Genomic DNA, 14907 nt, shown 5'->3' on the forward strand with positions numbered 1-14907 from the left:
AAGATGTTGATGTCATCATTCTGCAGGAGACATAGTGTAAGACTGACATTGTCACTCACTGTCTCACAGGCTACAGAGAGGTCATTGTGCCGTCACAAAAACACAGCTCTGTCAATAGAGGCAGAGACTCTGGAGGATTGATCATTTGGTACAAATCCCAACTACAACATCTAATTGATCCCCTCAAAATGGGCAAAAATCACATTTGATTAAAACCAAAAAAGAACTTGTACTGACAGAAAAAGATGTGTTCCTTCGCGCAATATATATCCCCCCCTCAGAATCCCCATATTACTCAGAGGAGATCTTCCCTACCCTTGAGGAAGAGACGTGCCATTTCCAGGCCCAGGGAAATGTGCTCATCTGTGGGGACACAAATGCGCGCACAGGAACACTACCTGATCTAATGAGCACACGAGGGGACAGCTTTATTACAGGCCATACTGTTCCTAACTGTCTTAATCTCCCCCATAGAAACAACAGTGACAGCACCGTCAACAAAAACGGAAGGGATCTTTTGCAGCTCTGTAGAAGCCTGGGTCTGTACTTTGTCAATGGTCGGTTACGGGGGGACTCTTTGGGGAGATTCACCTACTGCTCACCTCTTGGCCACAGTACAGTAGACTATATGATCACAGACATGCACCCTTTCTCTCTCAGCTCATTCACTGTCAAGCCACTAACACCTCTGTCTGATCACAGCCAAATTACGTTGTTCCTCAAAAGAACAGACATGGAAACAACCACACATTCACAGCCCAGTAAGCTGTACAACATCAGAAATTCATACAGATGGGCCCAAAACAGCACAGAAGATTACCAGAAAGCAACCTGGAACCAAAATATCCAAACACTCTTAGATAACTTTCTGGATACCACATTCACTCACAGTAAAGAAGGCATCAATCTAGCAGTATGAAACATCAACTATATATTCAGGCAAACGGCAAAAGAAGCACAATTGAAATTGATTAAAAAAAATAAAAACAAATCACAGATGACAACTGGTTTGATGCAGATTGTAAAATTATAAGGAAAAAACTTAGAACACTATCCAAACAAAAGCACAGAGACCCAAATAATGGTGAATTACGCCTTCATTACTGTGAGACTTTAAAACTCTATAAACGTACACTCAGAACCAAAAAAGCACAGTACAACAGCAAGCAGCTGACACTAATTGAGGAGTCCATAAACACAAACAACTTCTGGCAAAATTGGGAAAAACTAAAAAAATCTAAACAAGAGGAATTAGCGATACAAAATGGTGACATATGGACAACCCATTTTAAAACACTCTACAACACCGTTCAAATTGACAGAAACGCAGAACAACGCTAAATTCATGAGAAGTTGAATGGATTAGAAAAAGCTATAAAGGACAATCAAAATCCATTGGACTCCCCAATTACTGACCAGGAGCTCTATAAGAAACTTCAGGCTCTCAAATTTAAAAAAGCATGCGGACCTGATGGCATCCTAAATGAGATGCTCAAACTCACTAGTGCAAAATTTCAATTGGTTATATTAAAACTGTTTAATTTGATCCTGAGTGTAGGCTATTTCCCTGACATCTGGAATCAAGGACTCATAACCCCAATCTTTAAGAACGGAGACAAATTTGACCCTAACAATTACAGAGGCATTTGTGTGAACAGTAACCTGGGGAAGGTTTTCTGTAGTATCATCAATGTAAGAGTTCTAAACTTCCTTAATAAGCACAATGTCTTGAGTAAAAGCCAAATTGGATTAATACCAAAACATCGCACAACTGATCATATTTACACCTTACACACCCTGATAGATAAACATGTCCACCAAAATAATACCAAAATATACGCTTGCTTTATCGACTTGAAAAAAGCATTTGATTCTATTTGGCATATAGGACTGTTCTACATCGTTATTGAAAGTGGTGTAGGAGGTAAAACATATGACATAATTAAATCAATGGCAATACGTGCAGCATTAAAATTGGTAAGAAAAGAACAGAATTCTTTAACCAGGGGCGGGGCCTTCGTCAGGGTTGCAATCTGAGCCCTGCACTCTTCAATATTTACATCAACGAATTGGCCACTATTCTAGAAAAATCCTCAGCCCCTGGTGTTAGTCTCCACAATTCAGAAGTTAAATGCCTACTCTTCGCAGATGACCTATGCCTGCTGTCACCCACAGCACATGGCCTACAGCAGAGCCTGGACCTGCTAGAGCAGTACTGCCAGACCTGGGCCCTGGCAGTAAACCCCAAAAAGACAAAAATAATGATTTTCCAGAGAAGATCCAGATCTCAGGGAATTAGACCAAAGTTCTCAATTGGTACAAAATATATAGAGTACTGTACACACTACAATTAATTAGGTTTAAAAATAAGCTCAACTGGACACCTTAATGAGGCAGTGAATGAACTGAGAGAGAAAGCACGCAGGGCATTCTAAGCCGTTAAAAAGCAAATTCAAATTGAAATACCTATTAAAATTTGGCTAACTACTAATTGAATATGTCATTGAACCAATTGCACTTTATGGCAGCGAGGTGTGGGGTCCACTTGCAAAACAAGATTTCATCAAATGGGACAAACACCCCATTGAAACCCTACATGCAGAGTTCTGTAAGATTATCCTACGTGTCCAGAGGAAAAGTACAAACAATGCATGCAGGGCAGAATTAGGCCAATATCCACTAATAATAAAAACTCAAAAAAGAGAAATTAAGTTTTGGAAATATATAAAATATAGTGACCCTCTCTCATATCATTACCAAGCCCTGCAATGCCAAGAGCTGAGCAAAGAAAAGAGTCCCCTCATCCAGCTGGTCCTGGGGCTGAGTTCACAAACCTGTTCTACTAACACACTGAAGCCTCAGGACCAGAACCTCCAATCAATCAGAATAAACCAAATTACAACACAGTCAAAACAAAACGACATTGCTTATTGGGAAACACAAGCACAAACACAAAGCAAAATGCGGTGCTATCTGGCCCTAAATCGACAGTACACCATGGCTAAATATTTGACCATGGTTACTGATCAAAACCGTAGAAAAACCTTGACAAAGTACAGGCTCAGTGAGCACAGCCTTGCCATTGAGAAGGGTAGACACAGGAAAACCTGGCTCCCTGTAGAGGAAAGGCTGTGCAACCACTGCACAACAGCAGAACCTGAGACGGAGCTGCATTTCCTGACAAAATGTAAAAAATATAAAACAATTAGAGAGTGTCATTTCCACAAATTTGAAACCCTTATTCAAGGTTTCAAAGACCTCTCTGATGAGGATAGGCTACCCGTCCTGTTGGGGGAGGACGCAGAGAGCTGTGTGTTGGCAGCGCACTACATTGCTGCCTGCCATAAGTTGAGGGACAGTGTCTGACAGACCAATCAACCTGCACATGTACTCTACTGTATGGCTATTGTTATTGTTGAATGTATGGTTATTTTGACCCTTGGTTATTGTTGTTACTGTTGTCCCGTTGACAATTTTGATTCTCATTTTTATTTATTTTATATTGTAAATATCCAAAATAAGCTTTGGCAATATGTACATTGTTACGTCATGCCAATAAAGCGAATTGAATTGAATTGAATTGAATTGAGTGCGAGAGAGAGAGAGAAAATTAGAGCAAGAGAGAGAGAGAAAGTGAGAGAGAGAGAGAAAATGACAAATGTCAAATGAAAAACATAAGCAGCAAAACAACCCAGAGCTACGATATGAATACTTTGAAACTCTGAAACAGTATAAACAAACACTGAAATGCAAGAAATTGAATTATACCAACAAGACACTTGATGAAATTGAAAACGTAATTGACCAAAATCAGTTCTGGGACATGTGGAACAATTTAAGCACAACAAAGCCACAATAATTAGCCATACAAGATGTAGGAATTTGGAAAACTTATTATGATAATTGATACAAAAACATCCCACAAAAAGACTTACAACAGAACCAATTAGAAATTAAAGAACAATTGAACATCCTTGAATCAGTCATTAAAAACAACCAAAATCCATTAAATTACCCAATAACCCAACAAGAACTAAATGAAAAGCTCAAATCTATTAAATCAAAGAAGGCTTGTGGTCTAGACAACATCAGAAATGAAATGCTGAAAAACAGCACACCTGAGTTGCAAAATGCTGTGCTTAAATTGTTCAACATGGTTTTAACTTCTGGCTGCTTCCCTGATGTCTGGAACCAGGGGCTCATCTCCCCTATCCACAAAAGTGGAGACAAATCAGACCCCAATAATTACAGGGGAATTTGCGTAAACAGTAACTTGGGAAAGGTTTTCTGTAGCATTTTGAATTCAAGAATTCAAACCATTCTTCAAGAAAAAATGTAATAAGTAAATGTCAAATTGGCTTTCTCCCTAACCATCGCACTACTGACCTTAGACACACAAATTAATAAACACGTCCACCAAAAAAAAGAGGGCAAAATCTTTGCTTGCTTTATTGACTTTAAAAAAGCATTTGATTCTATTTGGCACGAAGGGCTATTCTACAAAATTCTACAAAGTGGGCTTGGTGGTAAGGTGTATGACTTAATAAAATGTATGTACACAGAAAACAAATGTGCAATAAAAATCCAAAACCAAAGAACAAAATTATTTTCACAATGTCGAGGTGTGAAACAAGGCTGCAGTGTGAGTCCAAACCTTTTCAACATTTATATCAATGAATTAGCAGACATGTCGGACTATTCTCCAGCCCCAGGACTCACACTATTTGACACAGAGGTGAAATACCTGCTATATGTTGATGACTTGGTACTTCTATCACCAACCAAAGAAGGTCTTCAACAGAACATTAATATTCTAGAGCAATATTGCCATAATTGGGCCCTGGCAGTAAATTTCCAAAAAACGAAAATCATGATTTTCTAACAAAAAAAACTGATGTCAGAAATACAAATATAAATTCACCCTGAACAACACCATCATTGAACACACTAAAAATTACACCTACCTTGGTCTGACCATATCTGCATCGGGAAACTTTAATATGACAGTGAATGCACTCAAAGGAAAAGCCTGCAGAGCATTGTATGCAATAAAAATGAAATTATTTAAAATCAACATCCCAATTAGAATTTGGACCAAAATATTTGACAGTGTAATCCTACCAATTGCTCTTTACGGAAGTGAGGTTTGGGGGCCACTCAATAAACTGGTTTTTAAAATGTGGGACAAACATCCAATTGAAGCCCTACATGCAGAATTCTGTTGGAAAATCCTACAAGTCCAGAGAAATACACCAACTAATGCATGTAGGGCAGAATTGGGCCGCTTTCCAGTAATAATGAAAATACAGAAAAGATCATAAAAAGTTTGGCTACATCTAAATTCAAGTCCAAATTCAAGTCTGCAATTTAAAGCACTTCAAACCCAAGAGCTGAGCCCAGAAACGAGCCCTCTCAGTCAGCTGGTGTTGGACCTCACCAACCAAGCTGACACCAGCACTGCTTCAAAAGAAAGAATTCAAATAAACAAAATCATGAACCAATCAAAGGACTCATATTTACAACATTGGAAAAATGAAACAAAATCCCAAAGCCGACTAAATTGCTATCTGACCCTAAACAGAGAATATGAATTGGCTGATTATCTCTACTCTGTCAGAGATACGAAGCAGAGACAGATCCTTACCAAGTACAGGCTGAGTGACCACCGATTGGCAATAGAAACCGGCAGACATAAAAAGACATGGCTACCCAAAGAGGAGCGTGTATGTGGTCACTGCACGACAGGGGAGGTAGAGACAGAGATGCACTTTCTCCTTTACTGTGATAAATATTCCTCCCAAAGAGATTCCTTATTCACAGAAATGACTACATTTATTCCAAATTTGAACTTATTAAACCCAGAGGAAAAAGTAAAAATACTCATGGGCGAAGGAGCAATGGCTCCTCTTGCAGCCAAATATGTATTTGCCTGCCATAGCCTGAGGGACACTGAATAATAACATCTGCATAGTAAGCAGTAACTTACTTATTATTACTATTATTATTGTTGTTTATCATTCCAAATAGTAGTGGTATGAGTGGTAATGGTAATGATAATGATAGCAGTTTAGTGATGGTGGTGGTAGTGGTAGTGGTAATGATGATAGTAGTTGTAGTACCTATGTAATGGTGAAGATGACCGTTATTTAGTTATAAGTTAGTTATAGATTCATTTTCCATATTTATATTTTTATATTTATTACATTCTACTATTTTACTATTATTTTACTACTATTTTATTGTTATTATTATTATATTTAATTTTGTATTATTATTTACTGCCATTTTATACTATTATTTGTTATTGTATTACAATGTATATTGTATACATTGTTTCTTTGGCAATATTGACACAATGTTTTTCATGCTTGAATTTGAAATTTGAATTTGAAAAATTTGAGAGAGAAAGAGAGAGAAAGTGAGAGAGAGAGGAAGAGAGAGAGAGGGAAAGTGAGAGAGAGAAAGTGAGAGAGAGAGAGGAAGAGAGGGAGAGAGAGAGAGAGAAAGAGAAAGTGAGAGAGAGAGAGAGAGAGAGAAAGTGAGAGAGAGAGAAAGTGAGAGAGTGAGAGAGAGAGAAAGTGAGAGAGAGTGAGAGAGAGAGAAAGTGTGAGAGAGAGTGAGAGAGAGAGAGTGAGAGAGAGAGAAAGTGAGAGAGAGAGAGTGAGAGAGAGAGAAAGTGTGAGAGCGAGTGAGAGAGAGAGAGAAAGTGAGAGAGAGAGAGAGAGAGAGAAAGTGAGGGAGAGAGAGAGAGAGAGTGAGAGAAAGTGTGAGAGAGAGAGAAAGTGTGAGAGAGAGAGAGAGAGAGAGAGAGAGAAAGTGAGAGAGAGAGAAAGTGAGAGAGAGAAAATGAGAGAGAGTGAGAGTGAGAGAGAGAGAGTGAGAGAGAGGGAGAGAAACAGGAAAATCAGGTTACACACGGACTGATCTTCCAGTGTGACACATTGAATAATGATACCAGTAGTGGTACGTGAGCTGGCTCCACCAAACTGTGACAGACCATCCACTGTCCCGCTTGACTGCTGCAACCACATCATTCATTACATAAAGTCCTAACACAGCTCCTAGGAGGTTGTAATGGGTGCGTGCAGGTGGCAGGGAAGTCAGGCGCAGGAGAGTGAACTTGGTATAAACGGAGCTGTTTATTGAATATACAAAAACTCCAAAAACCAAAACATACAAAATAAAATAAGAGGATGCAAAGCCCGTCGCACACCAGAACATAACTTACACCAATACATACAACCAACAATCACCGACAAGGACATGAGGGGAAACAGAGGGTTAAATACACAACATGTAATTGATGAGATTGTGACCAGGTGTGATGGAAGACAAGACAAAACCAATGGAAAATGAAAAATGGATCAGCGATGGCTAGAAGGTCGGTGATGTCGACCGCCAAACACCGCCCGAACAAGGAGAGGGACCGACTTCGGGCGGAAGTCGTGACAGAGGTAGAAACTTGGCATCCGTGATTGCACCAAATAGATTTGCTAGTAGCCAATTCCCACTCAAACCTCAACTCTGTTAGATGTCTGGCAAATCTGGCAACTCTTTCCCCTTCAGTAGTTTCCTTACCAGTACCAATAGATTGTGTACTGACCAAATCCAGCTGAAAGCCCCATTCACTGAATCCCCCCCTGTCAGGCCAGACATTTCCTTACCTGGCATGATGGTCTTCTTGCACTCGTGGCACTTGGAGGAGTACTCGTTGGAGAAGCACTCGGTGCAGAGCAGCTGGTCGTCCTTGGTGGAGAAGGGCTTGGCCACCAGGGAACAGCTACACTTGAAGCAGTGGAAGCAGTCGTCATGCCAGTGGCGGTCCTTGTAGGACAGGTCCTGAAGAAGGAGGACGGGACAGAGGGTCAGGTTTATCTCCATTCACCTCGGTGCCTCCTCTCCTGGGACAATGGACATCGGCGTTTTGACTGAATCTAAGGCCCACCAGTCTGTTAAGATTACCACACACTGTGTTCTAGTGGTCTGCCATGGCAGTGACCTCAACTCAACTCCTATCTGCTGGAGGCGTGGTGACAATGGATGTGTGACAACATGTGCTTAATTAGCTACCAATTTAGATGAATGACTGAATAATGAGATGGGAGCAGGGGTGGCAATCACAGCTATGGGTTAGATAAACTGAAAGAGGCCTAGGGCGGATGACTGACTAGCTGCTACAGGGGACAGGGACATTCGGCACAGATGAGCCCCCCTCCAGGCCGATCCAGGGGGAAGTGACCGTCAGCTCATCTGTGACACTAATGACCATGTAAAGTGACACTAATTGCAGAAAACACACTTTGCCCTGTCAGAATGCGAACTGAAGCTACAAGTTTCACGTTTTATTAGTCGTATGTACAAGATGCACGTAGTATAGACTGGCCTACGAAATGCTTACTTGCAGGTTCCTTCATGCAACAACGATAAGAAATAATAAAAGATAAGAATATGAACATAAATTAAATGGCAGTAGAATAGAAGAAACGTTATATAAGTATAATACAGGAAGGCACAATGTATAGTTCAATATTCACACGTGCATTGTGGAAGGAGGGATCGGGGCGCAAGTGTTTAAATTGTGCAGTATTAAGCAGTCATAATGAGAGTCTGGTAGCTGCAGTTGTGATATGTGTGTAGCTTGGATGTAGGTGTGTGTGTGTGTGTGTGTGTGTGTGTGTGTGTGTGTGTGTGTGTGTGTGTGTGTGTGTGTGTGTGTGTGTGTGTGTGTGTGTGTGTGTGTGTGTGTGTGTGTGGTAAGATGCTGAGAGTCAGTGCATAGTGGTATGTCCTGTGTCCCTCTAGGCCAATGACTGTGCCTGGATCTGGATCTGGATCTGGATTTGGATCTGGGTTATTTGTGTTTTAATTCCATCGACTCCTGTTCTAATTCCAAGTTCTGTTTAACACCTGGGTCATAGAAATGAAGTGAATACTAATAGGAAGGAATACAACCTATCATGGAACAGCAAATGTGGGTACTGGTAAACTCTACACCACCACATTCAGGAAGTGGTCCACCTACCCTGCTGCTGCAGCCAATGGACATCTTGCACTCTTCACAGGTGTTAGAGTACAGGTTCTCATAGCACATCACACAGTAGGGGTTCTCTTCCCTGAGCACATACTTCCTCCCAAACAGGGACTCCTTGCAGTAATGGCAGTCAAAGCGTTCTGCCATTTTGGATCAAATCTCTCCCTTTGCTCTCTTGCCTGTAAAAGAGGACATAAACATTTAGAGTCACCCAGTTTCTTCAAGTAAAGATTGGTGAATCCTAACTTCCATGCATTGATGTCAATGGGAGACAGTGAAAATTTGACTTAAATTGAAGTTTTGCCCCTGACTGAAAAATTGGTTTCACTGTTATAGTGTTTTTATCTCTCCCTTTGCTCGTTGGAGTAGCACTCGGTGTGTGTGTATATATATATATTTTTTAACTTTAGTTTATTTAGTAAATCTTTTCTTAACTACATTTTCTTAAAACAGCATTGCTGGTTAAGTTCTTGTAAGTAAGCATTTCACAGTAAGGTCTACCTACCCCTGTTGTATTCGGCGCACGCGACAAACAAAATTTGATTTGATTTTGATCAGCATGTGATGTATTTTAATAGTGGATTGGTCTCAATAACCATGAGACCAAAAGGTCATTGTAATGTAATGACGTAAGGCACTATAATGTACTAATGTAGCTGAAATAAAAGTATCTCTGTGGTTCAATCAACGGACCAAAATGAAAGTCACAGTGACAACTTTGAGAGTGAGGTCTGCTGTCGCATCAGCTGAGGATACATCTGTAGCGTAAGAGCTTCACATTTAAAGTGGTAGAATGTGGTAATCAGCCAGAAATGTAAATAGTTCCCACTGGGCACACACTGGTTCAATGAAATGACGTTGAACCAACATGGAATAGACGTTGAATTGACATCTATGCCCAGTGGGTTGCCTTAAATGCTTATTGTATCAATGAATACTTATTTAAATGCTAGGTGTACTCATACGGTTGAGTTTTATATCATGCATTTGGTCCAAAAATCCTAGCTGGTGTACAGTAAGAACAATACACAACAAGGTATGCCTATGCTAGTAAAATACAATGTGTAGGTCTGGGATACAGGGGAAAGATGACTCAAGCCTCTAAAGATGGAGGAGAGAGAAGGGGTGGCATGCTGTGCCAAAGTCTGCTCTTGGCCCCGCAGATGTCCTCTGTCTCCCCATTAAGCGGCTGTCCTCTGTCTCCCCATTCAGCAGCTGTCCTCTGTCTCCCCATTAAGCAGCTGTCCTCTGTCTCCCCATTCAGCAGCTGTCCTCTGTCTCCCCATTCAGCAGCTGTCCTCTGTCTCCCCATTCAGCAGCTGTCCTCTGTCTCCCCATTCAGCAGCTGTCCTCTGTCTCCCCATTCAGCAGCTGTCCTCTGTCTCCCCATTCAGCAGCTGTCCTCTGTCTCCCCATTCAGCAGCTGTCCTCTGTCTCCCCATTCAGCAGCTGTCCTCTGTCTCCCCATTCAGCAGCTGTCCTCTGTCTCCCCATTCAGCAGCTGTCCTCTGTCTCCCCATTCAGCCCTGGCTAACCCCTGGTTATCCCTCTCATGATCCTATGTGGGGACAGGAGATCCGCAGTGAGTTCCACTGTGTCCCCCCTCCGTCCTGGACAGACAGCCAGACGCCTTGCAGAGATCATAGAGTTAGAATGAACTTTGAGGGGCCCGTCAAATTGCTGTGGTCCGGAGGACATTGGAGTAATTCTATTTCTATGGTGGCACCTTAATTGGAGAGGACGGGCTTGTGGTAATGACTGGGGCGGAATCAGTGGAATGGTATCAAACACATAAAACACAGGGTTTGACGCCATTCCATTTACTCCGTTCCAGTCGTTATCATGAGCAGCCTCCTGTGGTAGCCACCCAGTAGTCCACAACACAACACTGCAGAGGAGCAGAGGTATGTAGTGATGCATTACATTGCGTATCGCTTTCTTATAATAGGGAGCATTCATTCCACAGGTTGTTTCTGGCAGAGGTTTACGACAGGAGTGGATATTTCTAGGCCTCTCTCCCTCTGTGCCTCCCCTGTCTTCCTCCTCTCTCCGTTTTGGAATGGACCTGGATGATCCACGATCTCAGGATGACAAGATTAAGTATTTGGGGCAGCTGTTGGCAGGGGCAGGGAGGCGGTGAGCTGGCGTTGATGTCCATGACTCAATCAGAGGAGTTTAGAACAGAGCTACACACCTCCTCCTCCTCCCCCTTCTCCTCGTTCTCCTCCACACACACCACAACACTCAACATAACTCCTTCTCCTCCACACACCACAACACTCAACATAACTCCTTCTCCTCCACACACACACCACAACACTCAACATAACTCCTTCTCCTCCACACACACACCACAACACTCAACATAACTCCTTCTCCTCCACACACCACAACACTCAACATAACTCCTTCTCCTCCACACACACACCACAACACTCAACATAACTCCTTCTCCTCCACACACCACAACACTCAACATAACTCCTTCTCCTCCACACACCACAACACTCAACATAACTCCTTCTCCTCCACACACCACAACACTCAACATAACTCCTTCTCCTCCACACACACCACAACACTCAACATAACTCCTTCTCCTCCACACACCACAACACTCAACATAACTCCTTCTCCTCCACACACCACAACACTCAACATAACTCCTTCTCCTCCACACACACCACAACACTCAACATAACTCCTTCTCCTCCACACACCACAACACTCAACATAACTCCTTCTCCTCCACACACCACAACACTCAACATAACTCCTTCTCCTCCACACACCACAACACTCAACATAACTCCTTCTCCTCCACACACCACAACACTCAACATAACTCCTTCTCCTCCACACTCACCACAACACTCAACATAACTCCTTCTCCTCCACACACCACAACACTCAACATAACTCCTTCTCCTCCACACACCACAACACTCAACATAACTCCTTCTCCTCCACACACACCACAACACTCAACATAACTCCTTCTCCTCCACACACCACAACACTCAACATAACTCCTTCTCCTCCACACACCACAACACTCAACATAACTCCTTCTCCTCCACACACCACAACACTCAACATAACTCCTTCTCCTCCACACACCACAACACTCAACATAACTCCTTCTCCTCCACACACCACAACACTCAACATAACTCCTTCTCCTCCACACACCACAACACTCAACATAACTCCTTCTCCTCCACACACACCACAACACTCAACATAACTCCTTCTCCTCCACACACCACAACACTCAACATAACTCCTTCTCCTCCACACACCACAACACTCAACATAACTCCTTCTCCTCCACACACCACAACACTCAACATAACTCCTTCTCCTCCACACACCACAACACTCAACATAACTCCTTCTCCTCCACACACCACAACACTCAACATAACTCCTTCTCCTCCACACACCACAACACTCAACATAACTCCTTCTCCTCCACACACCACAACACTCAACATAACTCCTTCTCCTCCACATCACCACAACACTCAACGTAACTCCTTCTCCTCCACACACACCACAACACTCAACATAACTCCTTCTCCTCCACACACCACAACACTCAACATAACTCCTTCTCCTCCACACACACCACAACACTCAACGTAACTCGTTCACCTCCACAAATGGAATTGAGTGATTTTGTGATGAAGATTGAAGTTACCCCTGAACAGAGACATGCACTTCACAGATACTAAGTTCCACAGTAGTATTTACATTTATTTATGCTTGTTTTGCAGGTTCATTTTATCCGTCGAGGACAACTGAAGAACTTTGAAGTCTCAAGAAATAGACTAACTCAATCAAACCTGTGTTGCAGTCTTTATTCACCAGCACATTGACCCCCCTCCCCCCACCGTAGTCTAGATAAATCACAGAATCGTGTTGGGTGGCAGATGCAGATAGATCTCTGTCATGATGTGTAGATACTTCCAATTTTCAGAATAAGACATGAGTATAGTTGTGACACAGTGTCACATGCAGTAGCCTATAACAATCCAAATCTAATTCCAGCTGACTTCCTGTCCCATTTCCCTACCACAACAAAGACCTCAATTCACCCATTCCTAAATCAGAGTCATGCTCAAAACCTTTGGCAAGCGTTAGTAGTAGTTCAGACCCTTTTACCACAGTACATGGATTCATACATTAAGACCAACGAGGTCTCATTTCCCCTCAATCTCCTGTCTAATTCAAGCTCTACAATGGATCACTATTATCATCGTTATACTGTTACAGACCAAACATTGGTCCCTGGACCACCTTCTGTTGCCTTAGCTCCTGTCTGCCATAATCTCATTGCAGGGCCATAGAGTCTTACAGGGCATACAAATTGTCATAACACTACCATGACACCATGGCTAATAAACGATCATGATGAGTGACTCCAGGGCCCCTACCATGGAGGGGCATCCCCACTCCAAAAAAAAGGGGCCCTTCAGACAACTGCCCAGCCCACCCAAACCTCCATCTCATTTCATCCAGCCACACTGCACTGATTCCTGCATTCAGCCACTCTTTGTTTTCAAAGACTACTCTTCAGCTTCCAGTCCATCTCGTACCACTTCACATCGTAGCAAGTCAAAGAATGTGCAAAAGGGCACCCATTCCAGGCCTGTTTGGAGGGTTGAGAGGTTGTGGCCTGATGTGGAAAGTCCTCTGCTTGTATTCTATCTATGCACTGCTATTGAATTACTCATTTGAAACTGTAGATAGCACTTTAAACTTTCAGAATCTGCCGGGGAGACCACTGCCAAGGCCCTCTGAAACGAACTGCCAAATAGACATTTTTAATCATACCCACTGTGCACAGACATCAAAAAAACATATATTCCATGTTGGTGCCACGTCATTTCTTCTAAATGACGTGGAAACAACGTTGATTCAACCCATGTGCCCAGTGGGTAGTTATTGATAGCAACTGACAGCTGTATTTATCAAAGTATTTGAAACTAATCTGAAACAAAATGTATCAAACAAACATCAACCACCTAATTCCAAAATAAAAGAATGAGAGGGTTAGCTCTGAAGCATCGCGACGTTTCACAAATCCAAAAAGCTAATTTGCTGCCAAAGAGAACAATCTCTAGCCTGAAAGCATCTGCAGCTCAGCCTCAGCCGTGTGAGCGGCTGCAAGTTAGCAAGTGAGATGGAGAGCAGTGGAACAGATAGAAGTCAACAAGCAGATGTCTAGAATAACCAAAGGAAGTGTACAAAAAAAATTAGACCAGTAGCCCAGTTACCAGAACAGTGGACCAGAGCCGGAGCAGAGAGAGAAGTGTCCTCCTACCTGTGAGTGCAGCAGCCTCAGCCTGTGTGTCCCTTGCTAGAGGAGTCAGAGCAGACAGAGAGTTGAGGTGGGCCGGACCACTTGATCTGAGGCTATAAATACAATGTAACTACTGAGCTACGCTGGAGCCAGAACTTTACATCTCCCCAACATCAGACAGACAGTGGCCTTTTTACGGCTTCACTGTATATTTGAGAGAGCGTACTGTCAACACAGATACATAGGCATGCACACACAAGCACACATACACCCACAAATGCAAATGATTATACCTCATCAACCATCCCTTTCCACACCGTGCACAATTATTATTACAAAAAAATGTTATAAGAATAAAATGGCTGCTACATAAAACGCAATAGGTCTAAAGAGAAATATAATGTTTCCAACAGATGACTATCAGTCAGCTCACTTCATCTCTGGAAAAAGGATTTGTGTTCCGCTCCTGTTACTCACACTCCGCTCAAAGAGAGGTTTGACATCCCCAATGGACACAGTGGCCCTGACCGACAGACTGGAGCAGGTTAACATGACCTCGAGAGGCCTC

General features: G+C 42.4%; 1 protein-coding gene across 1 annotated transcript in view; it reads right to left on the bottom strand.

Moving 5' to 3' along the window:
* Nucleotides 1-14562, bottom strand: part of LOC106575241 (four and a half LIM domains protein 2-like) — an 18993-nt gene extending 4431 nt beyond the window's left edge. The window contains exons 1-3 of the mRNA XM_014151627.2: nucleotides 14361-14562; nucleotides 9023-9210; nucleotides 7665-7839 (exon numbers count right to left, since the gene is read on the bottom strand). Of these exons, the coding sequence (XP_014007102.1) occupies nucleotides 7665-7839; nucleotides 9023-9178 (331 nt within the window). The 5' untranslated portion in view covers nucleotides 9179-9210; nucleotides 14361-14562. The remainder of the gene's footprint in view (nucleotides 1-7664; nucleotides 7840-9022; nucleotides 9211-14360) is intronic.
* Nucleotides 14563-14907: the final 345 nt, after the last annotated feature.

Source organism: Salmo salar, chromosome ssa17 (assembly GCF_905237065.1).
Source record: "Salmo salar chromosome ssa17, Ssal_v3.1, whole genome shotgun sequence".
Classification (NCBI taxonomy): Eukaryota; Metazoa; Chordata; class Actinopteri; order Salmoniformes; family Salmonidae; genus Salmo; species Salmo salar.